The sequence below is a fragment of the Phalangium opilio genome, unplaced genomic scaffold (genome assembly GCF_054372755.1).
Source record: "Phalangium opilio isolate 3A_F unplaced genomic scaffold, DU_Popi_V2 ptg000232l_1, whole genome shotgun sequence".
Taxonomy (NCBI): domain Eukaryota; kingdom Metazoa; phylum Arthropoda; class Arachnida; order Opiliones; family Phalangiidae; genus Phalangium; species Phalangium opilio.
This window is the reverse complement of record NW_028324223.1, coordinates 1,479,014-1,504,590: the sequence shown is the minus strand read 5'-3', so window position 1 is coordinate 1,504,590 and position 25,577 is coordinate 1,479,014. Positions and strand designations below refer to the sequence as shown.

The following is a 25,577-nucleotide window of genomic DNA, read 5'->3' as shown; positions in this document are numbered from 1 at the left end:
TTTTTTTTTATTTCATACTTCTCTCCTTAAAAAAGATTTTTTCTCCAAAGTTTTAAAAGTATATATATAGTGAAATGCAATCTTAAAATGAGTCTATAGTTCCAATACTGATCACTTATTTCGCAAATGATTATTCTAATAATGCCCGTACTTGATGGATTAAATTTATCGGATTGGAAATTAAAGTTTCCTTTAAAGTGCATTGAATTGCATCAGCGTGTCCTTTAATATTGCTCCATGCTGGTGCAGGGCTAGAGACCGCTAAAAAATACACCATTCTCTCGAGGTTTTTTATTCACTCGGTCTATACCCGTCTTTTTGTGAAACCATATAAATAGGAGAAATCACAAGCAAAGCTGCAGATAGTGACAGCTGTGTTTCAATCACGGGAGTTCGTTTTTAGTAATTTATAATTAACAATGGCAAGAGTAGCGCTAAAAGACGTCTCGAATGCGCGCCAAGAAGGTCAACGTCAACCGAAAGCCCCAACAACAGCTCCCCCGACTTGCAAACCTCAAGACGTTTTGTTGAGCGAAAGCCCATCTAGCTCGTCCACACCAAATAAAAGGTAACAATAAATTTAACGAGCTATTTTGCTTAAGAATTTCCAAGATATCTGCGGACTTAAAACCCAATAAAAACTTTGTAAACCGGTCTAAGACTATTCTGTGTCGATGCGTTGATGAATTTCTTTCTCCTATTATGAGAATGTTTGATCTAAAATCTATACGTAAACCGTTCGGTGACTAGTCCTTTAACTTCAACACACCGTTACCACTTAAGTAACCTCAATTGTTCCATGATTCGTCACTTGCTGAAACTTGACCAAGTCCATCCTGGTCGCACCAGTACAGTTTAAAAATAATCTTTTCTTTCTTTCATTTTTTAAGAGTTTCGAAGAACAAGAGACGTAAGAGGGAGAAGAGGCAGAGCAACTTGCGAAGAAAAGAGAACTTTACAATCTACATCTTTAAAGTTTTAAAGCTAGTCCACCCAAACTTGTCCATTGCAAATTCTGGTATGGCGATAATGGACGACTTAATGAACGATATGTTCACGAAAATAGCCAAGGAAGCAGCCGATTTGTCTCGCCTTAAAAATACATCGACTTTAACCAGCCGAGACGTAATGACTGCTGTCAAATTGATTTTCCCTGGTGAACTGGCAAAATTTGCAGTGAATATGGCAAGTGGGGCTTTGGCACGCTATAAGGCGTCTTACAATTAAATGATAAACGCGTTTTTTTAAGTTAATTTTCCGTTCTTTTAGTAAATAGATTTAAATGTTTTTTTTTTAATTTTTGTGTAATTTTCTTTTGTTTTAATGTAATAAGGTTGTATTTTAAATTTTTGTGCAATTTTGTTTTGTAATAAAGCCTTTTTTATCAAAGCACATCCAGGACACGGTGCACTTGATAGTATTACACTAAGTAACGTTATAACAATAAGTACGGTAATTCCCTGTCTGTAATTTTCAACTTCTTTTGAATTTCAGTTTTCCATATTATAGATATTCGAATGCAAAATATTGTTCAATTGTTTGAATAACATTTTGGGCGATAAAAAACTCAATTAGTATATATTTTTTTGTTTAACCGTGTTTCTATTTGAATATTCACAGTTTCCAACGTTGAATTTTATATAATTATATATAAAGGGTGTCTGTTACAAAAAGGGAGAGGGTAATTATAGCAACATATCTTACTTAAAGACTCAAGAGAGCCAAGTCCTTTTTTCCTGGTGCACCAGTTAATTTAGATCGGTGTCTTTAGTTACTAAAGGTAAAAGGTAAAAAAAGATTTCAAAATTGGAATCCTTTTAATCTCGAGTTAAACGATTTTGATTCTAGGGCCCGGCCTCCAAGACCCCGACAAGAGGGTGGGGAGGGGGGCTCTCTCTCTTAAGTGTCTCTCGGCTCCTTCAATCATTTATAATTAAAAATGAACAGGAACAAAAGATAACTCCCTCTAAATTCTACTTCACAGTTGAGCAGAAAGAAGAAAAAACCCTAACTCGTTCTACTAAAGTTCATTTGAAATCTCCCAATTCAAGTTACGTTAAAAACGTTTCCTCTTTAAAACAAAGGTCGTAAGACGCTAGACGAGTTCGCATCGCGGGCTTTAATACTGCACCATCAATTGTTTTAATTGAGATCGAAGGTCAACTTTTGGGTAGTGCGAACAAAACCTTTTGGGTTCTTTTTTTTTTGTTAAGTTGAATCAAAGAATTTCTAGAGAAGTAAAGCTAGTCACTTAATTAAACTTTGTTTCGTGCCCCCGAACCCCCTAACCCCCAGCCCCCAAAAAACCTCTTCATTTGGAATAAGGTATAAAATCCAACTTGAAGGATGGGGGTTTTCGACCCCCCCTTGCCCCCCCCACATAAAAAATTTCAACTGAAATCTAAGAACGTTAAAAATAATTTAAATTTATTTATATATAGTCAAAGAAACCTTAAGAACATGTTTTTTTATTTGGGGTGGGTGAAGGGAGAATGCAACGACTTTCCAAGGCGCTTAAAGACTATAGTGGGATTTTTTTATATTTATTTTATATAAACATGTCTTTCTAAAAAAAATTAATTCAAGATCTCTCCAAGGCACTAAAAGACTAGGGTTTAACTAAGATACTTCTGGGTGTATTTAGACATCGGTCTTGAGGAATTCATTTCGCCATAAATTTTTCTTCTTAATTAAAAAGCAGGCCGCCGCCAGGGGGAAAATGGGCGTGGCTGACGTAACTCGATAAAATAAGTCGAAAAAAGCAAGAAAAATCCTGATTAAAAGTTTGCTTTTAATTAACTTTTTTTTATCCTATTGGAGTCGGGCAAACGCCAAGCCAGCCAGGTTTCCCATGAATGAAGCCGCAGCCGACTCACTGTGTTTTGGTTTCTTGGGGGGCTCAACCCCCCTTTCGAATGGTATTCATTGGGAATGGAAACATATTAACCTTCGAGGAGTAATGAAAGATAAGAAAAGAGTTCCAAGGAAACCTTTTTCCAATGAAAACAGAGAGAACTGCGAGCGCAAAATTGTTATTCCTAGAAAACTCATTTCCCCCAAAAAGGAGAAATTCTTTCAACAATTTTTCCGCTTTTTTTCTTCATTCTTTTCTCTCTGGGATGTTTCCACTTGTTTTTAATATTAATATTATTTTATTTTTTTTATCCGATGACGTTTCAGGAATTTTCATTTTTATTTACTCTTATATTAATTTATTATTTACGTCGTTATTAAAGGGTTAGTGAATGAATTATACTTTGAACAATATTCCCAGCTTTAAGATAATTTTGTAGAGGATATTTCGTGGTAAGAAAGTAACCAACCCTTGAATGAAATATATACATTGAGTTTCTTTAAATGAATATATATGTTCGGGTTGACTATCTGGTAGTAAAGAGACAGGGAGCGCGAATAAATGACTCGTGTAAACACAGAATGACGTATACTGAATACAAATGTCTTATATTCTAATCTACTTATACCTTCATTAAGCCTTAGCCGGAAATAAAAAGAAAATAAAGGGGTACTGAATGACATTAGAAGAAGTTTTGTAGGCCTAGTAAACTTTTTCTTTAACTTTTAATCTCTAGAAGTTAAAAGTTAAGGCATAATACAGGCCTAGAAGGGATTTGAGTTTTATATATATATATTTAGAAACGAGGGGTAGCTCACTTTCATAAATAAAATAAAATAAAAATTATCACGTTAAATTATGATTAAAATGACGCGTGCGTACATTAGTTAAATTTCATTAAATCACTCCCTACGTTAAGAGTTTAGTGAATTACCCCTCAGAACAACAGAATTTTGGGGGGGGGGGGGGTTGGCCCTTGTCTGAAAGTTGAGATGGCGAAAGTAAAAGTTTTTCTCTGGGGGATTGTATCTATCTAAACGCCATCTGAGCCCCCAATGACTTCTTACTTTTGGCGGGAGAAAATAAGGGGGGTGGGGGTTCAAAGGTCACCAGCTCCTATACCACGACTAGAGTCGCATCAGGATGACGTCAACTTTGAAATGTTCCTCTCTAGCTCTCCCTCCCTCCCTCTAGGCGTCTTCTCCCTGGTGGCAACTTGATACCACCGCTACCAAGATGGACAACGGACCCCATATCCTTCCGTTAACAACCCCCCCCCCCCCACAGTCCCCGGGCCTGGAAGGAATGCGGTATAATTGCGGGGCTCGAACCCCACAAAAAATCCCTGCTCGAGTCGTAACGGTTTATGGAATGCTTGTTTCTCAGGAACCAAGAAGCAACTCTGGTTGGTTCCCGCCCTTTTTTAATGCCCAACAACACATGTGTCCCGTTAACTGTCCCCTTCTTCCGTCCTTCCTAAAGAGCCTATATACTTTATAATATACAAAGACAGTTGAAGTTGATAGCGAAAGGCCGCCTTGTTTAGGGCCCAATTTATATATAGTTTAATATTTTCAAGTTAAAGTGACGTTAGATCTCTCGAGCGCACGTGAATTTGACCCGCACGTGAAATTTATTTCGCGCGATTTCGAAATTGTTTTTTGATATATTTCGCACGTGCTTTTATTTTTGGTTTTTAAATTTTCACGAGCACGTGAATTTTTTTTTCTTTAAAAACGAGGGGATGGCCACTTACTATTTTGGATATTGAATATTACAAGCCCAATTTTATTTTCACTAAAATTAAAATCGGGTGTGTTTTGAATTCAACAGATGCTCAAGCTCTTAAAAATAAGTATTTACAAGCTACCAGATGTTTTTTCTTCGTCTTCAAGGAGGGGTACTTAAATTTTGGCCAAGTTTTGAGGGCAACATACGATAGTCATCTTTTATTGGTCCAACAGAAGCTGACCCCCTAAAAAAACCTGAAACGGGCTACTTTTTCTTTTTACATCCTCCTACGCAACGATATCCCACGTTTAAAATTCAGCTTAGATCAAAGCCCCGAGTACGTATCTTAACTTAAATTACACTACGGAATATTTAAGATGGGATGAACTTAGGCGGGGAGCTAGTGGTAAGAATTGATTTATTATTTCAACATGTTTTTTCGATTCTTTCTTGGGCATGAGTGATCTTCTAGGGCCCCTCGATTTTTAGGTGGTCCCACCCCCTCGTAAAAATGCCTTGCCCCCCCCCTCGCCCGCCACCAAAATTGTAGAGCGTACTGTTTTTCTTAGGGCAACACTTAAAGTATTTTTTGGTGTTTTTCACCAAAAAACGAAAAAACCTTTTTTCTTCTTGTCTAAAAGATAAATCTTTTAACTTTCAATCTCGCGCACGAATTTTTATACCGAAGAATAAATAGTTCCTAGCAAATAATTTATAATATCAAATTTTTCCAAGTTTCCCTCCCCCCGGTTTATTTTATTTATATTTAAGTAACGTCTTTATATATTTTTCAACAAAGAAATTGCTCTCGGGGTGCTATTACTCTACGGAATATTAAAGTATCAAAAAAGTTGATAAATTCGGATAAGGGTATGACGTGGTAACTAGACTGACGTCATAGTACAAGAACCAATCAGTGTTTAATTATGGTGGACTCGATTACTCATGGCGTTAAAAGCTAATGGAGATAGTTAAGGCAAACTGGCTTGCCTCGATGTAATAATAATTGTTAAAGCTCTCTCTTACTCTCTCACTCCGACTCTCTGATTGGACGTAATTTATCTTCCCTCTGACGCTAGTTAGAACGTCACTTATAAACGTATAGATAGGCGTCGAAAGCCCACGTGATACCATCTCATACACTCCCGCGCTTTAATTAATAATATCTTTGGATAATTCAATTAAATACGTAGAAAAATAATAAGTTTCCACGAGGAAATTAAACTTCAAATTCTAAGCACAAAATTTCAAAAAAAAAATAAAAATAAAATTCACGCGCTAATAAAAACATCAGGATAAAAAATTCACGAGCTTAAAATTAAAATTCACGCGCTAATTAAAACATCAGGATAAAAATTTAACGAGCTTAAAATTAAAATTCACGCGCTAATTAAAACATCAGGATAAAAAAATTCACGAGCTTAAAAATTAAATTCACGCGCTAATTAAAACATCAGGAAAAAAATGCACGAGCTTCAGCTTAAACTTAAGTTAAACTTCAATCTAAAAAAAAAAAATTATTCTGGCGCGTGACATTTTGAAGGGTCTTTCACGTGCTAGACACAAATTCCCGCTTTTTTTTACGCACCTTAACTTTTTTTTTCTTGGTAAGGTTTAATTTCTCCAGTCGACTGCGTTTTAATCAATAAATTCAACTTTGGCCTGGAGGGTGAAGGGGGGTAGGGGTTGAAAGATGGCGGAGGGTCCACGGGTTTATGTAATAAATTCCACTTCAGTTCTGGTTGATTCTTTGGGTAGGGGGGTTTGGGGGTAAAGAGCCCCTGACGAGGTAGGTCTACTGGGAGGAAAAAGGCGCGGAAAAAAGGTGGAGGAAAACGTGGTTCAGAGAGAGAAAAAAAATGGGGTTCGGGGGAAGGGGGTCCTTCCCCCTGATCCCGAGTTCCATGAGTGAGAGGAGACGAAGCGTACACTACAGGGGCAGGGGCATCTCGCTATATAGAACTCTAGCTCTTCTAGGCCTAAGAATTCTAGATGGCAGCCGCTTCGAGCCGCTGATTCTGTATCGCGTTTAACGAAGCGAAGAGAATAGCGTGTTCAGCCACCCAGCCCAGACATTAAACCCCCCACACCCCCCACAAACCCCCCACACCAAAGATCTCCAAATCTTAAAGGTAAAGTAGGACCTAGAAAAAAATATTTTTTTTTTTCATGCATATACTGATTGCCTAGGCTATAACACCCCAAATATTATGCATAGTTGGGCAAACGAGAAATAGGGCTATGACATACTCATACTCAAAAGGACATCCCCTTATCTCTTATAGAACCAGACTTAAGGCACTTCAAAGAACTAAATTTTAGAGTGGAATTTTTCCTTTAAAGAAAAAATGGCAAGTTTGGGGTCGGCCAAGGGTTAACTAGTGATCTCGAGAAACTTGTCTTTTAGGGGATTGTCCCCCCAACCCCCATACCCCAAATAGACCATTTTTCCTAAAGTTATTTTACCTTACCCCCCGAACACCCCCCCCCCAGCACGACACGAATTTTTATCTTTCTCCGAACACCGACGGTATTCATTTTTATCACGTAAATTGTTGACTAATTTTAGACCATCAATATAATTATCGCCTTTGTCCGACTGCGTCTTGTCGCAAAAAATAACCAGCTTTAAAAACAATACTTTCGCTATTACAATTATCACGTAGACTTGAGCCAAAAAAATATACGCGGTATTTCACACTTTGAGAGCGCGGTTATCTATACCTATATCCTAGAAATTTCTTCGGTGCGCCGCCAAGATACTTAAACACTACACAAGTCCCTAATTTAACAAATGAGACACGTAGATAATTATTAGAAAACTCTTAACAATAATAATAATAATAATAATAATAATATTCCTGCAGGGTTTTAAAAAATAGCTTGTAGTTACTAAATATTTCATATCGTTAGAAAAATTACAAAAAATAAATATGACATATTATAGTCCATGAGAGCCTTGGCTTACCACCTTTTTAACCCGAGGAAGACCAATTAAAAATTAACCAAAATATACTACTATAAAAAAATTTAAAATTAAAAAAAAATATATTTCGAAAGGAAATTAACATTTTTAAATATTCACAAAATCAAAATATTTTAAAAGAAATAAATTTGAACTAATTTTGATTCATTAATTCGGAAACGTTTTCTTCTGGGAGCTCGTATTGAACTAGCAACTTCCGGTAGTGAAGGAAGGGATCCGAGTTTGTCGACGAATAAATACACCACTTTGACATTACCTAGGGCGCCACAGTGGGCTACTGCGAACTAGTACTTATTAAGATGGGCAGGGAAAAAAACCGCGTGGGGTTGCGCTTTTGCTAATAGGGGTAACAAAGAGCAGTTTCCAGTCTTTCCCCTTGCGGCGCTTCGAGCGCGGGGCATCGGGCATGCGCACAACAGAATGTCGAAGTGGTGTATTGCCAGTTAACGAGAAGCGATCAATCGGGGCCAAAAGGGTTAGGGGGTAGGGGTTTGGGGTGACGAAGGGGGCCATGCCCCCAAGGAGTTACCGTCTAAACTCAATCGTATATAACCTGACAGTGGATACGAGGAGTTAAAGGGGACTCCCCGCGCTTAATAGCGCTGGCAAGTGAATTTCACATAATCGACACCCTTAAGCGATACGATACGATTGGAGTCTGATAAAAAAAAATACCGGTACTAACGATGACAAGGTACTAAAAACTACTGCAAAAACATACTAAAAGGGTTAGATAGGGTTAATTTTGGAGTGTAGTTAAGTTGATTATTGCATTTAACGTTAACTTTCTTTCAAGTTAATTATGATTTAATATTAAAAGAAATATAGAAGTATTTATAAAACTATTTGGGTAAAGCCAACCTTTAGGGTGAAACTGGCCCTTGTTAACTCTATGGCCCCTGTAGAACTGTTTTACCTAGCAATACACTGGTGTTCGTGTTGAAGAAACCTTTCAAGGGCCATAGAAAAACCATTAATTGTATAATAAACACGAAATATCTCGGCGTTACGCGTTGACGTCCATCAATTTAAGACGTGGCGATATATGGATCTATTTGTCGTCCCAAACAATCGTTAAAGTTTCGGAGATTAAATTTGAAGTGACTTAGTACTGGCGATAATACCAGTATGGATTTAACAATTAATTCGTCGTTAATGATTTCCCATCCCGATGAACCAATTCAATCCGAAATCGAAGCCATTCCCCGCTCAGCCTCGAGCTTACACCGATCTATAGTTTAAAACTACACGCGCTAAGTTATAAATCGAAACACCGTATAATTTATACGAGCGCGTGCGATCTTACGAATGGACCATTTCAATTCAAACTGGCAGCCATTTCCCCTTCGCCTTATTTACGAACTAAATTTAATACTCCGGAGAAGTTGAAACAGCGCGAGAAGAAATAGCGTAGGATTGAGTTTCGCGGCGCGCGTGCAATGCAAGGTGGCGCGAGAACTTTTAAAGGGCAGATGACGGTCGTCTAAAATTGATTCGAAGCAAATATTCTGGGCAGCGATTAAATTAGAATTTAGCCGATTCGGAAGTTTAATTGTTTGAGCCGGGAGAAAGCCGTCTCGGCTTCCAATACGTGATACGGTTAAGAACAGCTTCGACTGAATTTACCCAACTAATTAGTACAGAGTCCCTTAAACGCGCCCCCCCCCACCGCGCGCGTCTCATTACCAAAGTTCAATGGATTAAATTAAAATCAATTTAAAAATGGCGCCAGAATGCTTCGAGACTGTATGGCACATTCGGGATGAAATTGGGTATACGCGTGCAGAGACGTAATTAAGATAATACTCGGTAATTAACGCCGTACTGATTAGCGAATAGCCTTTCTAGAAATTAATCTTTTCAAAAGGAATATGCATATAACTGATCTTAATTAGGGAGTACAATTTCAAATCTCATGGTCGTGGTTTAGTTTAATTTTACCTTACCTTATTCGGGAATTATAATTAGTTCTTACAAATTAATTGGTTTCATTCTAATTTATAAGAGATTAAAGGGGGCGGGCCTCGGTCTATATTTTGCCTATAATGCACCGTTTCCCAGAATGCAATTTTACCTTGAATCTATGCCTATACTTGATTAAAGCTAAAATTCCCAAGAATTTAATCATTTCCGACAACAATTAAGACGTAATTCGATCTTAATGAAGTCCCATGCAGCAATAAACAAACAATTAAATTTTCCTTCTTCAAATTCTTAAAACTAGGGGGGAAAAATGAAACTGGACTCCTAAAATGAAATTCGAGAATTTAAAATCGAAAGTCTGCGCATGCTCCAGTCGGTCGAGTGATTGGGGGGGGGGAAGTAACTCCTTGAATAAAAACATTTTTTTAGAGACAAGAAGGCAGAAACAATTAATATAAAGTTTCTTGAAAAGAACTATAGCTAGAATGTACTCCCAAACAGCGGCACCGACGCCTCAAAGGGAAAACCCTTAAAGCCTCCAGATTTTTGCTTTCTCTCTCTTCTTAAGGTTTTCCAAGGAGATCTCTCTCCCATTATAAGAGGAGAGAGAGAGAGAGAGAGAGAGAGAGAGACAGAGAGAGAGAGAAAGACAGGGTTGGTTCTATCTTTAGTTTTATCTCGGACCGAGACATTGAAACAAAGAAGAGTTGGCGCGAGAACCGAGATATTGGGAGCGGAGCCGTGTCAGCAACGGAACAGAAAGAAAAGCACACCCATCTTCTCCATTACCGCATTCAACCCCCACCCCAAACCCCCATTTAATACAAAAGTATTAGATTTAGCAAAAGAGCTAACTAGAGAAGATTCTTGAAAACGCGCGAAGCGGAATTATTTTCAAAAAAAAAAGAAAGAAATAATTTGCTCGCCTAATTTAACTTCTAAATAATATCGTGATAAAACGCGTTAACCCTTTTTCGCGGCGGCGGCATTCTTTAAAAATGGCAGCACGCGCCGCCCACGCGCCTTTCTTTCGGCAATTAGTAATTGCGCGAATTCAACGCGGCAATTATAACAAGCGCGTGAATTTCATTTTATCTTCAGCACGCGCTCGCTGCGATAAAAGAAGGGGGGGGGAGAATAGATAATTCAAACTGCACGAACTTCATTTCTAACTTATTCTTTTTTTTTATTATTTTTTGATGGCGCGTGAAATTTATTTTATCTTCAGCACGCGCTGCGATAAAAGAAGGTAAAAAAATAAAATAGATAATTCAAACTGCACGAGCTTCATTTCTAACTTATTCTTTTTTTTATTATTTTTTGATGGCGCGTGAAATTTATTTTATCTTCAGCACGCGCTGCGATAAAAGAAGGTAAAAAAAAAAAATAGATAATTCAAACTGCACGAGCTTCATTTCTAACTTATTCTCTTTTTTATTTTTGATGGCACGCGCGAGCTTTGATAAGAAGGCGACTAAAGGTCAACGTGGCATTTGAATTACTAATCAAATAAACGGGGAGGTCAGTACAGAAAAATCTGGAGCCGTCCTTTAAGGGGAGAGCGAAATCACCGAAGCGTTTTAGTCTAGAACGGAAATGTAAAAACTAGCCTAGGCATTTGTAAGGACTCGGGAATCGAGATCAGAGATAACCATCCAGGATGGAGCTAGCTACGATTCGGACCCCAAGAACTTGTACAAACAATAGAAAAACGTCGGAGAGAAGGGTGCAGGAACTTAGGAGTCACACAGAGACTCTAACTTGGGCAAGCAAAAACTATCCTAGCGTGTCGGACCTCCTACGAGTGACCTCCTACGAATTCTTAACGGAAACTCCATCCACTCTTAAAAGGCAATTCACCGCCGCTCTACAACTAAATAGCAAAGATAGTCTTTGTTTCAATATACTTCAATAGATACAATCGGTTACGTTGCAATCAGAGATTGATTCCACTTCGATTCAAAAAGAACCCGTCGACGTTTTCACTCTAAGTTCATACCGGATGGGAGCAAATTCGCCTCTCCGATATTCCGGTGATAAAGATAGAGCGCGGCCACACACTCGTGATTTGGCGAGTACGGAATATCATTAATTGAACTTTGGAATGTTACGAGCCGACGAAAGTGTGACGCCGACTTAAGTCTGGGGCGTTTTTCTTTGGTACAAATTCAACTTGGAAAAATATGACAAGACAAATACGTGTAACATTGAGAGATAAAAGGAACTGGTACAATTCGGGAAGGGTCTTCTCAAACTCATTTTCCCCCCTTTCCCTTTCTCTGAAGAGGCTCCCCCTTCACTCTTAAGAGCGCCCCCTACCCTTTATACATCGGTCGGAAATGTTGGGGGTCCCGACAAACCATGGGGCATCCCCCCCAAAAAAAGACGAGACACCAAGCATCACAAATATTCTTTCATTTTCCCTTTAAAACAGCGCGTGCTAATAAAAAGTTCTATAAACGCTCGCGCGTCTAAAATTAAAGAATAAAAATAAAATCTCGCGCCGCAATTGCAAGCAAGCGCGTGCTGATTTCAAATAAAAAATTCTAGGCTTAAAACCTTAAGGCTCGTGCAGGCTTAAAATTAAAGTCGAGCGACGAAAGGGTTAGAGGAGGGAGGAGGAGGGTTAGTAAGTGAGTGATAAAAAGAGAATAGGGGGGCCTAGTATTCGATTAAATTAGCTCTCTTTTAGCTGTCAAGTTCTTAAAAGGCTACTAAGTTAAAGTAACACCCGATACTATTAAAGGCCCGTGGGGGGGAGGAAGTTGGTTGGGGTCCTGGAGGGGGGAGGTGGACGAAGTTCCCATTGCACCTTTCCATAAACTCGATTCCCTAAACGAGTTTTAGCTCGGCGGCTATATTCGAAGCTGCAGCTAGCAGTTTAAAGTAGCAGCCGAGGAACGACCGAGTCAGGAAGGAAACGTTTCAAAAGGAGCTCGCACGAAATCAGGTAAAAAGCTTCAATATATCTATAGACTTTCTTTCTCCGCTACCCGAATTAATTCAATTCCCAAAGGAATATTAAGACAATCTATTTAATATAATAATAGAACATTCCATTCCATTCATTCATTCATTCCTGCAGGACGGAGAAGCAAATAGCACAGGGGGAGGTCACCTGCACCAACTTCTTGGGTTATTTCCCTGGCGCCAAGGAGAGCGTGAGCCGCTAGAAGGCGCTGAGAGTTGCATGGTTAGCTCCATCTGGCGTTGCCTCTTGGTGGGCGCCAGGCAAATAACCCAAGAGTAATTATTCTATTGGCAACAATGAAAACTAGTTGGACTTTATTAATTGATCGAAAGGTCTCCTGTGAAATTAAATCTCTATTTAATCTTGTAAATTAAACGAGAACTAACTTTAAATCCAGAGACTTACTGGAAGCTATTACCACAACAACGTACGTAACTCTTGTTAGAAATGATTCTATTCTTATCACGGGGGAGGGGAGGGGCGTAGTGGGCCATTCAATTTAGAACTGGAAGGTATAAAAATGGGCTTAAAAGTTTGTTGAAAAGTTGGTCACAAATAAAATCTATCTACGAGGGTTTCCCCCCCCCCCCAACGAACGAACGAAGTTAGGAAAAATAAATTCTCCTGGAAGAATTCTTAGCCGATTGCTTTTAAACTTATTTTTACTTGCAGGGCCTGGAAAAAAAAAGGCCCCGGGAAGAAAAGATTTCGTCAAACTAAGAGAGAGAGAGAGAAGAAAAAAGTTTAGTTTGCAGAGTTAGGGTTAGCTGCCGTCCCTGAACCCCCCTCCCTGACCCCCACGGCCCTCCAACTCAACTAAATTGAGCTCAATCCCTTTAAAAGGTCACGTGATTTCCTTTTAAACAAACTTTTACGTTATTGAATTTTAGACTCAGAATGTCGCGAGGTTTGAGCAAAATGGCCTAGCTTTCCTTTTACATTTCAGCACGAGCTACATTTTAATATTTTTTTTTATAAATTCACGCGCTAAGAGAATTTTTACATTTCAGCACGCGCCACATTTTCATTTTTTATAAATTCACGTGCTAAGAGAGTTTGAAACCAATTCACGCGCTAAGAGAATTTGAAACCGATTCACGCGCTAAAATGATTTTGAAACCAATTCACGCGCTTATTAATGTTTAAAATATATTCACGCGCTAAAATGATTTTGAAATAAATTCTCTTGAGCGATAAACGTTTTTAAAATTTTTCCCTTCAAGTAGTAGGTAGGCTTTTATCAAATTGAGGCGAATGACCTTTTAAAAATCAAACGCAAATAGAAACTTGCACGACTTATTAACTTTTAAATGGACTTTAATAATGAAATATTAAAAAGTAAAAAAAAAAAATAAAATCAATATTCATTCAAACGAGTTAATTTGGAGTGTCTTCTTTGTTCGCTCAATTTGAAACCCCATCGAAAATTATTCCCAACCAATCAACACACACAGGCGCACACAGAGTCCGATTTCAAAAACCGAATTCAAAATAAATATAGGGGAACGAAACAAGCCCAATTTCTGCTAAATTTGAATTTCCCCGGGGGCCAATACGTATAAACCCCCTCCCCAAAAGTCAATACTCGCTAGAAATATATATGATATTTCAACGAAAATTCCTCTTAAGCAAATACCAGAGAAGAATTTCGCTCGCATAAAACTAACCCGGATAGTTTTATCAAAGGCGTGTTTTCGTGGCACGCTAAATTTTATAATCTTAATATATCATTTGGTAAAATTAAATTAAATAAAAGTTAAATTTGTTTTTACCGGGATAAATTTCAACGTATTTTCCTAACTCACTTCGAAATTATTTACTTTTAAATTCAAATATTACGATTCTAAAGGTTAACGATATTTTGGTGAATTAACTATTAATGTTTATTTTAGAGAAATATATATTTAGCTTAATATTTAAATGATTTTTTTTATACCAAGGCCGTTTTAAAAGGAAAAACTAATCAATTTAAATTTTGTTCAACCACTAAAAATATAAAAATAATTTCAATTTAATGAAAGCGTGCTAAACATCATCTTGAATAAAATTTAAAATATTTTTTTTTTTTGTAAATTTAAGTCTAAAATTGGGGTTTTTCAAATCAAAAGTTAAGAAAGCAAAAACTCAAACAATAATAAATTAGTTGCCAACCTCGGGTTCTGGCGGTATTAAAGAGCTCAAATAAGGGCCACGCGTTGGAAATATATCATATTAGAGATAAAAGAAAAAAATAAGGACCCCGGCCCAGTCTAGACATAATTCTTTAAAAACATTTTGGGGGCCCAAAACGAACGAACCCAACGACAAAGCGTAGGTATAATCTATTTCCTTCTTCTTTCAAAATTATGATGGCCCCAAAAAAAAAAAGAAAACCTCTCAAATTACACTCAAGGGATAGTGGTACGAAAAAGAAAAGGAAAAAAAGAATTCACTCCGTAATTTATGGACTATCATTTCACTTTTATCTGAACTGTGCACGCTGGAAAATTGGATTTCTATATTTTTGATGATTGGTTTTGAAAGAATCTAATTTCCAACGAAAATTCGAATTAGATAAAGTACCCTTGATCGAAAATCAACCTTTTAAATTAAAGTCCTTTGGCCCTTTTTATAGAAAGAAAAACCACAATAGCGCGTGAAATATTTTAAAACCCGGCACGTGCAATATGTTTGAAACCTGGCGCGTGAATTATGTTTAAAACCTGGCGCGTGAAATTATTTTAAAACCATGCGCGTGAAATATTCTAAAACCTGGCGCGAGAATTATTTTTAAAACCAGGCACGTGCAATATTATAAAACCTGGCGCTTTTAAACCGCACGTGATGACGTGTTCACGCGACAACCGAAGGATATAAAACTAAAAGTATACTTTAATACTTTAGGCCTAATCGAAATTTGAAAGCAAAAGCGCCGCATATAATATAAAGGGCTTGACTTATAATAAAATAGAAAATAATTAATTTATGTGTTTTGAAATAAAAATTAAAAAGGGAAGATTTAATTAATAGTAAGCGCAGTCAAGTGACATGGGATGGGAAGGTGGGGGGGGGATTTTTCCTCTGGATTCAAGAAGCAATCGAAAAGGGTCCTCATTCCGTTTTCGTTGCAGAGAGAGAGAGAGAGAGAGAGAGAGGTAGTGGCGGCGGAATATTTTGGGAATGGCTCTGACAAGAAACACATTGGCGTTGCCGGATGATAGATCGTGCTAGCATCTCTTCTCCGTCCTAGCATCCCCACCCCCTCCACCCCTTCCCCCTTTACACCAAATCCTTTAGTCGTGGGAACCAAACATCCTCCAGATTGGAAGACCCTTGCCTAAAACACAAGGGGCTAAACACTAACCTAATCTTCATTTATTATCAGCACGGGGAAACTTTCAATTTGGGACCTTTGATGAATATAGCGGAGAACCCCTCGGATACTCATCACGCTACAACACGCCAGAGATGAGAAAATCGAGCTTAGAAGGGGGACATGGGGGAGGGGGGGGGAAGGGATGGACGATTGAAGGGGTCAATACACACACACATACGCGCGAGCCCCCCAAAGAAAAAAAACTTAAGTTAATCTTGACCCACGAAAGAGAAACTTTCTTTGCCATAGGATATCAATGAGTACAATTTGTACGCTACAGTAATCTGACAAAGATTCGGTAATTAATAAAGTTATCATTTCACGCGAGACTCATTCTATATTCACGCGCATTTTTTATCCATATTTTTTCATTCATATTTTGTCTCCACGTGAACTTTTTCATTCATATTTTATCTGCACGTGAAATTTTTCATTCATATTTTGTCTCCACGTGAACTTTTTCATTTATATTTTATCCCCACGTGAATTTTTTCATTCATATTTTATCTCCAGCACGTGAACTCTTTTAAGTCATTTTATCTCCGCGTGAAAATTTTTCATTCATATCTTATTTCCAGCACGTGAACTTTTTCATTCTAATTTTATCTCCAGCACGTGAACTCTTTTTAATTCATATTTTATCTCCAGCACGTGCGGAACTTTTTATCCCAAATTTAATAAAACCCTAGAAATTTTAAACAAATTATCTTCGCGAGATTATGAGCACCTTAAATCATCAGATATGGAACTTTTCGTTTTAAAAGAAACCACGAACCAATATAAAATTACGCCACCTAAAAGAGATCGTGTCAGTGAGAGGACGGTTAAGTTAAAACGGAAATGATACGGGTAGGAAGGTGAAAGGTGGATAGTACAGGGTGTTAACTGTCTAGCCGAACGTTACCTCGCGTGTTTAACGAATCATATCTCCCACACCACACCACGGTGCACGCTGCCGTAACCCGAGTACCATACCGAATAAATTATAAGGTGCAGCCAACGCCTCAATTTTAAGTAAAAAAAAAAAACACGAGAAGAATTCGTTGTTCATTATATTGGGGGGGGGGATAAGGGGACAAACAAAAGAGAACCCCAACCACCCCCTCTAACTTTTATTATTAAAAATGGGCGTTGAGAGTCGTACCCCTCCTATTAACGGTACCTACATCCTCTAGGCTTGAAAGGGAATATTTGGGGAAAAAGAGATCCCTTATACTTTGAAAAGATTGACTCCTGACAGCAATGCAGTGACGTCACGTGGCCCCCATACCACCTCGTTCGTGGTACAGAATGGAGTATGGCGATGAAGCCCAAAATACAGGGGTGGGGGTAGCATGCCACATCACGTGACCGGAAAATACATTTTAACCTTGACCCAATAAATGATTATCAGACTATCAAACTTATCCGCGCTAGGTTTTTATAAATTTACTCTGAATTCGAGATCATAATTACAGATACTAACTATCCCGTTTAATTATTTCCAATCATAACTATTACAGAATACACAAAAACGTAACCATCATGAACTCCTTTCGAGAACTAGGGCTAAGGCATAGCCTCTTAACCGGAAGCAATAAAGGTTGAAAATCCACCAAGATCCCAAGTAGAATATAAAGCTCAACATCTCTCGAAATCTCATCGTTAAAGCGCCTGTTTAACTCCGGGCTCTCTCTCTCCCGGCACTCTCACTCCCACGCACACAGTTTTATATTCCTATCCGGGAAAACTATAGGTTCCAGGGTCGGCCACTAGGGTCGCTAGTAACTCGCCTCAAAAACGCGCCTGATCGATTCTGACCCGCTCTCTCCGAGCCTCTCTCTCTCTGAGTCTCTAGTCCGCACAGCACTCCGCAGTGGTGGTACATGGATGCCAGACGGCTCGAGAAGAGCTACTAGCTGCTCCGGGAGCGAGCAGAAAGAGAGCCGCTTTCTTTCCTCTCCCCTTTAGAATCCGGGTTGGCGCGAGCTGGAGCGCGCGGCGGCACTGCAGTTGAGCATTCAACAAGACGCCCGCCTATAGGCCGGAAGACCATTCCATAGCTCGCGCGCGCGCGCCCCCTCACCCCTCTCAAAATCATATCCCGCCAAAATTCACGCGCTAATACAAAAATCGCGCGAGAAATTTATAACTCGTGTAAAAAGGCGGGAAGAAACTTGGCGCGAGATTCTATTTTTTTGCACGCGCGTGAATATTCAAATTAAAATAAAAAAACCGATATTAAAGGGAGGGTAAAGCGTTTCTATAGTGTAAAATTTAGCAGCGACGCGTTTTCATTACATGCGCCATGTGTTTGCCGAGAGCGGACTCTTCCTCGTCCGGAGGAGACTCGAAAAGCTCTTCGTGGTCCGGTGGAGGCGCCAAGAACTCAAAGACTACTACATCTTCATCGTCGCCCAAAAGGTGCAGCAATCGTAACGGTGGATGGAAAAAAGAACTCGGGGAGCCTTTAAGGACACGGAACGCGGATGGGACTGTGACAGAAGGAGTGTACAAGGACTTGTGGTGTTTTTCGGTGGTGATTCTCTCGGCAATATTAACTTATTACAATTCGTTACGGGGCGATTTTGTTCACGACGATATCGTGGCTATTCTTAAGAACGACGACGTTCAGGGTAAAGCTCCCTTCTTAGACGCCTTCGTCAATGATTTCTGGGGTGTTCCTATGCGAGATCCGTCCAGTCACAAGTCTTACCGCCCACTAACCACCATCACGTTTAGGTGAGTTACTCAATTAACCATCGTTTTGAACATCTTCCCATAAATAATCACGTGATTGGGGTTAGAGGGGACCCATAGTTTGGGCTTCAAACGGGGGTTATGGAATTTAGTTCGGTTGGGTTTTCGAATAAATTTTGGGTCTAAATAAGAGATAGGGTGGGCTAAATTTTGCCCCCAATGGAACGCATTGCCACTAAAATTAGCGTTATCTAAGATATGTGGCTAAATGTTTGGGCACCAAACTATTTTTCTTATACTTTTAGAAGAGCAAAATGTTCCAAAGTTCAGGAGAGGCTCTAAACATATCATCATTGGCGTTCCCCCACTTTAAAAGATATACAGGGTGTTCCTGAAAGGACTGTCAGAAAATATGGGAATGTTCCTTAGACGAAAAGGTTCTATCTCCATTTTGACATAAAGATACTGAGAGAGAAAGTCAATATTTTCCAGTCGAAAGAGCCATAACATTTTGACAGACTTTTCATAGACACCCTGTATATTTCTGGCGTATGTTGCGGCGATAATCTATCCATAATGCATCGCGTATCTTTTTTTCTGGTACTAAAACCACCGTAGCAGCGCCTTAGATTACAACAAGAAATACAAGAAAAAAAATGTTCCCTCATAGAAAAAATAACAATCAACACATGACGCAAACACTTTGAAATAAACACTTAAAAAGTTGGACTTACCACCAGAGCGTGCAGTGCCCTCCTCTCCCATTCCATTCCATTCCATGTGACGTCGTTTATCATTTTATCCCATCATCCCAAGTCCATTGAAATTCCGATCGTATAAAAAAAGAGCAACGTCTAGTAACAGCTGATATGATTTTTATTGTCGTAGAACTCCCTTCGAGGATCGTCCCCAGCCTCCTCCTCCCACGCAGTCCTAGAAAGAAAAATAAGAGCCCCAATTTAGTAAAACAATTCACCATAAAATATTGGATTGGAACAAAATTTGTTGGAAACACCTGCCAGAACAAAATTTCACCATTAAAAAAGACCTCGTTAATAAACCCCAAAAACTCCATTTGTATGAATTAAACTGGTTCGTGCTGCTACGTTAACAAATTATTTCACGCAAATTTTTGAACTTCTTTTTGCGCGAGAATATTTAAAATTAATTTATTTTGCACGTGAATTTATAAAAATTTATTTTGAGCGAGAATTTTTAAAATTTATTATGCGCGAGAATTTATAAAAACTTTATTTTGCACGAGATTTATAGAAAATTATTTTACACGAGAATTTATAAAATTTATTTTGCACGAGAATTTATAAAAACTTTATTTTGCACGTGAATTTATAAAAACTTTATTTTGCGCGTGAATTTATAAAAACTTTATTTTGCGCGTGAATTTATAAAAATGAAGTCGCGTTCGGACTACCATAAAATATTAAAATTTTAAAGGGAATATAAAACGTAAAGGGAATCGGCTATTTATCAATACAATACAAGTGGTTTAAAAAAAATAGATAAAATTAATAAACGAGAATAAAATCCATTGAATATCTAAGAGAATAAATAAAGCGATAATTCGATCTTTTTGGGGAAAGGGGTGTGTGGGGTGGGGTCTGTTATTTTTCGTACCAGTTGCTTTTTGGGGCTCCCAAATTCGATAAAAATTTGCATGAAGCTGTAAAGGGGTAAAGGGGGTGGGGGGGGGTTATCATTTATTTAGAGCGCGAGGCGCTGAGTGCCGGTCGAGTCAACGAGAGCCATGATTGATCGACAGACAAGGACACACGCGCCCCATAAACCCCCACCGCTCCAAAGCAGCCATACCGATAACAATAATCAATGAAGGCTGCACTATACCAGTTTCACCCTTTATTTTCTTATAAGAAAAATATACAAGACGTTGAAACCAAAACCCAAAATAGCAAAAATACGACCGAACCACGCGAGAGTGCACGGAAATATTTGTATTTACATTCTTGGAAGGAGGTGAAATTTAACGGAGTTACTATTGGAAATCGACCCATTCCAGGGTTGGAATTACCAAAGCGATTTCCCATAAGAAATTTATTAACAAAGGAAAAATGACCCTACCGACGTAAAGGTTCTTTATTGATGCCCCCCACCCGACTTGAATAATAAATACTTAGGTAAGCAAGATTGTAGGCGGCGACGTAATTGGGGTTCATTAAAAATAGAATTAAAGTGCGCCAATGAACTCTATCACGAATTCACGATATAATAATTCGTGAAATTTGATGGGCCAAGGCTTAAGAGATTGCGCGTTATTGTTTTTAAAAGGCAGGAAATACGCTCCTTGAACGCAATTAAACGAACTATACACTCCGAGTCTGTCGACAATCACGAAAACTAAAAACTAAAAAAAAAAAATAAAAATAAAATAATAGTTCGTCGAAATATATTTTTCCAAATGTCTTTACGAGTCATTACACAACCGATATTGTTCCTAAGTTGACCTACCGTTCGCGTACCACCCCTTTAATACAGTCAAAGGTATATCTTCAATAATCCTTCCTACCCCTTTATTTCATATCCCCTCAGATTTCTTCATTAAATAATTCAATCGGAATAATACCAGCGCGAGACAAAACATCACGCGCAACAACATTTTTTTAAACTACTCGTATACGCGTTACATTTGTTAACGCGCAAAAAGGCTATTAACGTTATGATTTACAGGGCCTTTCCCCGTAATGTTTCTTTATTAAATTCCACTTCGCGAACGCGCGCGCGCCTAAAAACCAAGGCATTATTCGAGGGATGATCGTGAATAACTTTAATATTACAAGGGGGGTGTAACTTTAACCAGCCTATCTCCCTTTCCCCCAAGATTACTTTATTAACGAGGTGATGACGAACAAGGGAGGCGGGGGCGCTATAAACTATAAAGGGGGAATGAAATGAGATGGGAAATCAAAAAGTTATTTTAAAAATCAGCAAGGCGAGACCAATGGTTCGTGATTACCAAAGCGTGACCACCGCTAAAGAGGGTACAGCCTAATAGCCCCACCAAACCCCCACTACCCCTTTCTCAGAACGCAATGTCCTGTAAAGTAACTTCAGGGGTCACAGGTCAAATTTTAAAATTTAAAGTCACCGCGTAACATCGGGACTCAAAATTAGATCAGCCTTAATTTAAAATCGATACTTAAAAAGCTCGTTTCAGTTTCACTTTAATATCAAAAATAACAAAAGTTGGATGATTTTAAGTTTAGGCCATTAACGATAACGTCAGAATCGGCTTAGCAAATCAAATGAGCATTTTAAGGTAACCATGGCAACGACAAATGAATGATAAAGCTTTTGAAAAATAACCCTAGACTATCCGAAAACCGCATTAGCGTGAAAAATGATTAAGAGACCAACGTGTCCGACCCCCCGCGCGAGTTTAAACTTATCGCGCGCGCACGAGCTCGACCTTAACGTAATCGGACACTTTCCCCTTTTAAAAATAAACTCAATAAATACAGAATTTTTTTGAGGCAAGTGTCCGACTTTAGTAAATATATCCGCACGCGCTTTAAGATCACGTGACCTAATTTTACTTTCAAATATCCCGTGAATTAATAAATTACGTTTAATAATATTTAACTACGAAATAAAATAAATAACAAATAATTGAGCAGCAAATATTTTTTTCAATAAATGCCCCCGGGCATTATAATTAGAAAAATCTAATAAAACCTTTAAAAAGCGGGAAAATTGACGCACGCACGCGGTATAGAGGAGTCCAATAAGGAGTCCAATAACTGTACTCGTAAAAGCAAAGCGGAGAAGCGTAAAAAAGGCGTCTTTTGATAGGGTGACCCTATATATATAGCAGTTACATCAGTCCCATGCACAGTCTAGGTTCTTCTTTTTGGGCCCCGGCCGACTCTCATAATGAGCGTAAAAGATCAATGCTAGGAAGCGGGAATGCGTCTGCGTCTGGGGGCCCCCGCCTGAAGTAACCCTTATACCCCCATCCATGTGGGGGGATATACACCCTGCCCCCCCTTAATAACAAATCTTATAGTATCCTTTAACCTTTAGCGCAATCTCACTATGAAAAGCCCATCAAGATGGCTACCGTCTAAAGAAGGGCTCCCAAAATGCCAGGGAGAGAGGGGACCCCTTTTTATATCCGGGGGTTGTCTAGGGGTAATGAGGCCCTAGGGGCCGGACGCTCGCTGAAGAGTGCTCGCGGTCATTAAGGCAGATATTTGTGGACCCCCCCTTAGTTTTTTTCCCGCCATTTCTCTCATCCGTGATGAGGTGTGCAGTGGGGAACCCCATTGGATGAAAGAGTCCGTCCCGCGTCAAATTACCTTTCATCTTAGTTTTCATATCATCTCTTTTTTTTCTATGTGGTTCCTTTCCCCCTTTCCCTCTCCCCCCGGCCAATTGAAGTCTCTGCATGTACTGTTGGGCCTTAATATTCAATAGGATTGTATAGTGTATTTGCGGGTTCCCTAATTAGGGACCCATTGTTGGTATATAGATCTCAGTGGGAATAATGGTCAAGGGAAACGAGAGTGGACCCCCTCCTACACCCCGTTATTGCATTGGGGCCCCTTTAGAAAAATGGTGAGCAAAATAACGGTGATTTAGTTAGTTAGTTAGTTAGTGCGCGCCGACAAGTGTTGCCAGTTTATTATTAAAGGGAAACTAAAGGATTATATTATTATATTTGTATAGAAATAAAAGAATGTGTCAGCAAAGGCTTAAAATTGACTTTTTCTCCGATGGGGGGGGGGGTTGGGGGGTTACTCGCTAACTGTCTTAGAATGGGGTTAGAATGACGTGGTGGTGGTGTCCCGGGGTTAATAGGTCACGGTCTCGTTCTATTTCTTGACCCGCAAAGCTTTTGTTGTTGCGGGTGCTGCTGGGAATAAAAGTAGTACAGGGGTTGGGGGGGGGGTGGAGGAACATTCCATTACGATGTTATGGGGGAAAAAATACCATAAAGAAACTACTAACGCTACCAGAATTCCTCCTTTCAAAAGAAATTTCCAACCTTTTTATTATTTCTTATTTTTTTGGGGGAGCTCTTTTGGGGTATTACGCAAATGAACTAAAGGCTATTTTATTACGTCACAATTTTGGCATTGGGCCAACTTTCATTCCCAATGATACGCCTTTAACCCTTTGCAAAGAATTTTATCTATTTTCCCCCATGAATATTGAATTAATTACGCTCCGATTTTAACATACGGTCAAGTAACGAATAAATACTTTATAAATTAAATTCCTTTTTAATATTCATAAAATAATTTTGTAAATTCACGCGCAGATTTTATTTCCAGACATAAAACGGGCCAGATATTTTTCTCAGTGTGTGTTTTTATTAAAAGCTGTAAAACTATAGGCGGCAGTGGAGCAGCGGCAGGGCTCACGCTTTGCTCGAAAATTATACGTATAAGGGCTCGTTTTCATAGGCGCGAGTTGCGTGAAAATTTCGAGCGAAAGCGGAAACGTTCGAAAAAAATACATTACCGCGCGTATTCAAGCTCGTGAAGCGTGAGCGTTTTCGAATTTTCTAGCTTCTATGAAAACGAGCCTTTAGGCTTAAGTGCGCGTCGATTTAATGATAGAGTCGACGGGGATTATTAGCCTAAGAGGGGGAGAGCTTTAATTAAACTTAATCAAAGTATTAAACCAACACTGTAATTTCTCAAAAGGAGATTAAACCCTTACGACCTATTTTAATATAATATATATAATAAATTTCCAAGTAAAGTCCAAAACAAACTATTTAAGTTTTGCTAAACGCTTCCAAAATAGCGCAGACCTAATTTATAACACGTGAGAAAAATAAAAAAAAAATTATTTTATATTTTTGGTGGCAATTTAATATCCGACCCCTCTAAAATAAGGTCTCGCGCGCATTTAATTTGTTATATTTTTTTTGCTCGCGCGCGCGAGCTCTTTCGGGTCGGGGTGTGAGTTGTACTGTTTTGCACGCGCCTCGTAATACGTGTTCCGAAAATTGGCGCGCGCGCGTGCTGAAAGAAGCCATTAAAGGCGAAGGCGAAGGCTAAACATTATGAAAATACGTTTTAATAAACCCCAGCCTAGCCTTCCGCCTATTGTTTCTAAATAAACGAACGAAAACGGAACGGAACGGGACACCACTCCTCTCTCGTTCTCTTTTGTAATCTTAACGAATTCAAAGCTCGAGTTTCGTGTTAAAAGCTATTCTTAGCGCGCGCGCGCGCTCTGCATTATATGTATGGAAAAATCTTTAATTAGGGACTCGGATATGTTATAAGTAAGCGGCATGGGGCAAACGCGTTTAATGACTTAATCTACCTGGAATTTATTTAACCTTTTGGTCTGTCTCTAAGTATAAATGTCGTAAAAATTAATATATATCAATCAAACAATTAATTAATTAACGATTCTAAAGGAAAACACGTTTAATAATATCAAGGGATACTTGACTGTCAGGGTAAAATTAATTTTGGGTTAATTTCCGAATAGAAATTTAAAATTGAAGCAAGTGTGTGTGCGTGGGTGGGGCTCGTCCCCCTGATAAGAAGTAGATGAGGGAGGGGTTCGGGACGGGGTTAGATGGTCCGGGTAAACAAGCCAAGCACTCTAAAAGTTTTCTGCTTTAGAAGAAGGTTCTTTCTTCGCATCAGACAACCGAGGGAAAGGCACAATACGAGGCGTAATAAAATCAAAGCGCAACTCCGTAGTTCTAGTCAGAGCCACTGTTTTACCTTATCCCCTAATATTCCTTCGTTACTTCTTACACCACGAACAAAATAAAACGCGCGGTATTAATGTGGAAAGGGTTAATAAAGATAAAGGTATTCTTGGGTAAAATTCGGCCGCATTTCCCCCAATATATCGACATTACTCGAGGCAACACAAACGCAAAACACCCGTATTTATCGCTATTCGCGAGGAAATCCATGAATAAAGATAAAAGGCATTCTTATCTAAAATATTGGCCTTATACAACTCTCCCCCCTAACATTTCTCTATTACATCGAAAGAGGCGAACAAAATTTCCAATTCGAAATCCACGTGCGCGGGTTGTCGTCTGACATTTAACCGTTCTATCATT

The 25,577-nt window shown here is 38.8% G+C and overlaps 2 protein-coding genes across 3 annotated transcripts in view; one reads left to right on the top strand and one right to left on the bottom strand.

The window, feature by feature from the left end:
- Positions 1-25,577, bottom strand: part of LOC149612738 (prolyl 3-hydroxylase 2-like) — a 155,549-nt gene that overhangs the window by 52,595 nt on the left and 77,377 nt on the right. For both annotated transcript variants that reach the window (XM_089858225.1, XM_089858226.1), the window contains exon 2: positions 19,234-19,432. The gene's annotated coding sequence lies outside the window, so the exon portion shown is untranslated. The remainder of the gene's footprint in view (positions 1-19,233; positions 19,433-25,577) is intronic.
- LOC149612737 (protein O-mannosyl-transferase TMTC1-like) overlaps positions 17,618-25,577 on the top strand; it is an 88,506-nt gene continuing 80,546 nt past the window's right edge. Inside the window, exon 1 of the mRNA XM_089858227.1 lies at positions 17,618-18,541. Coding sequence (XP_089714353.1) covers positions 18,108-18,541 — 434 coding nt within the window. The 5' untranslated portion in view covers positions 17,618-18,107. The remainder of the gene's footprint in view (positions 18,542-25,577) is intronic.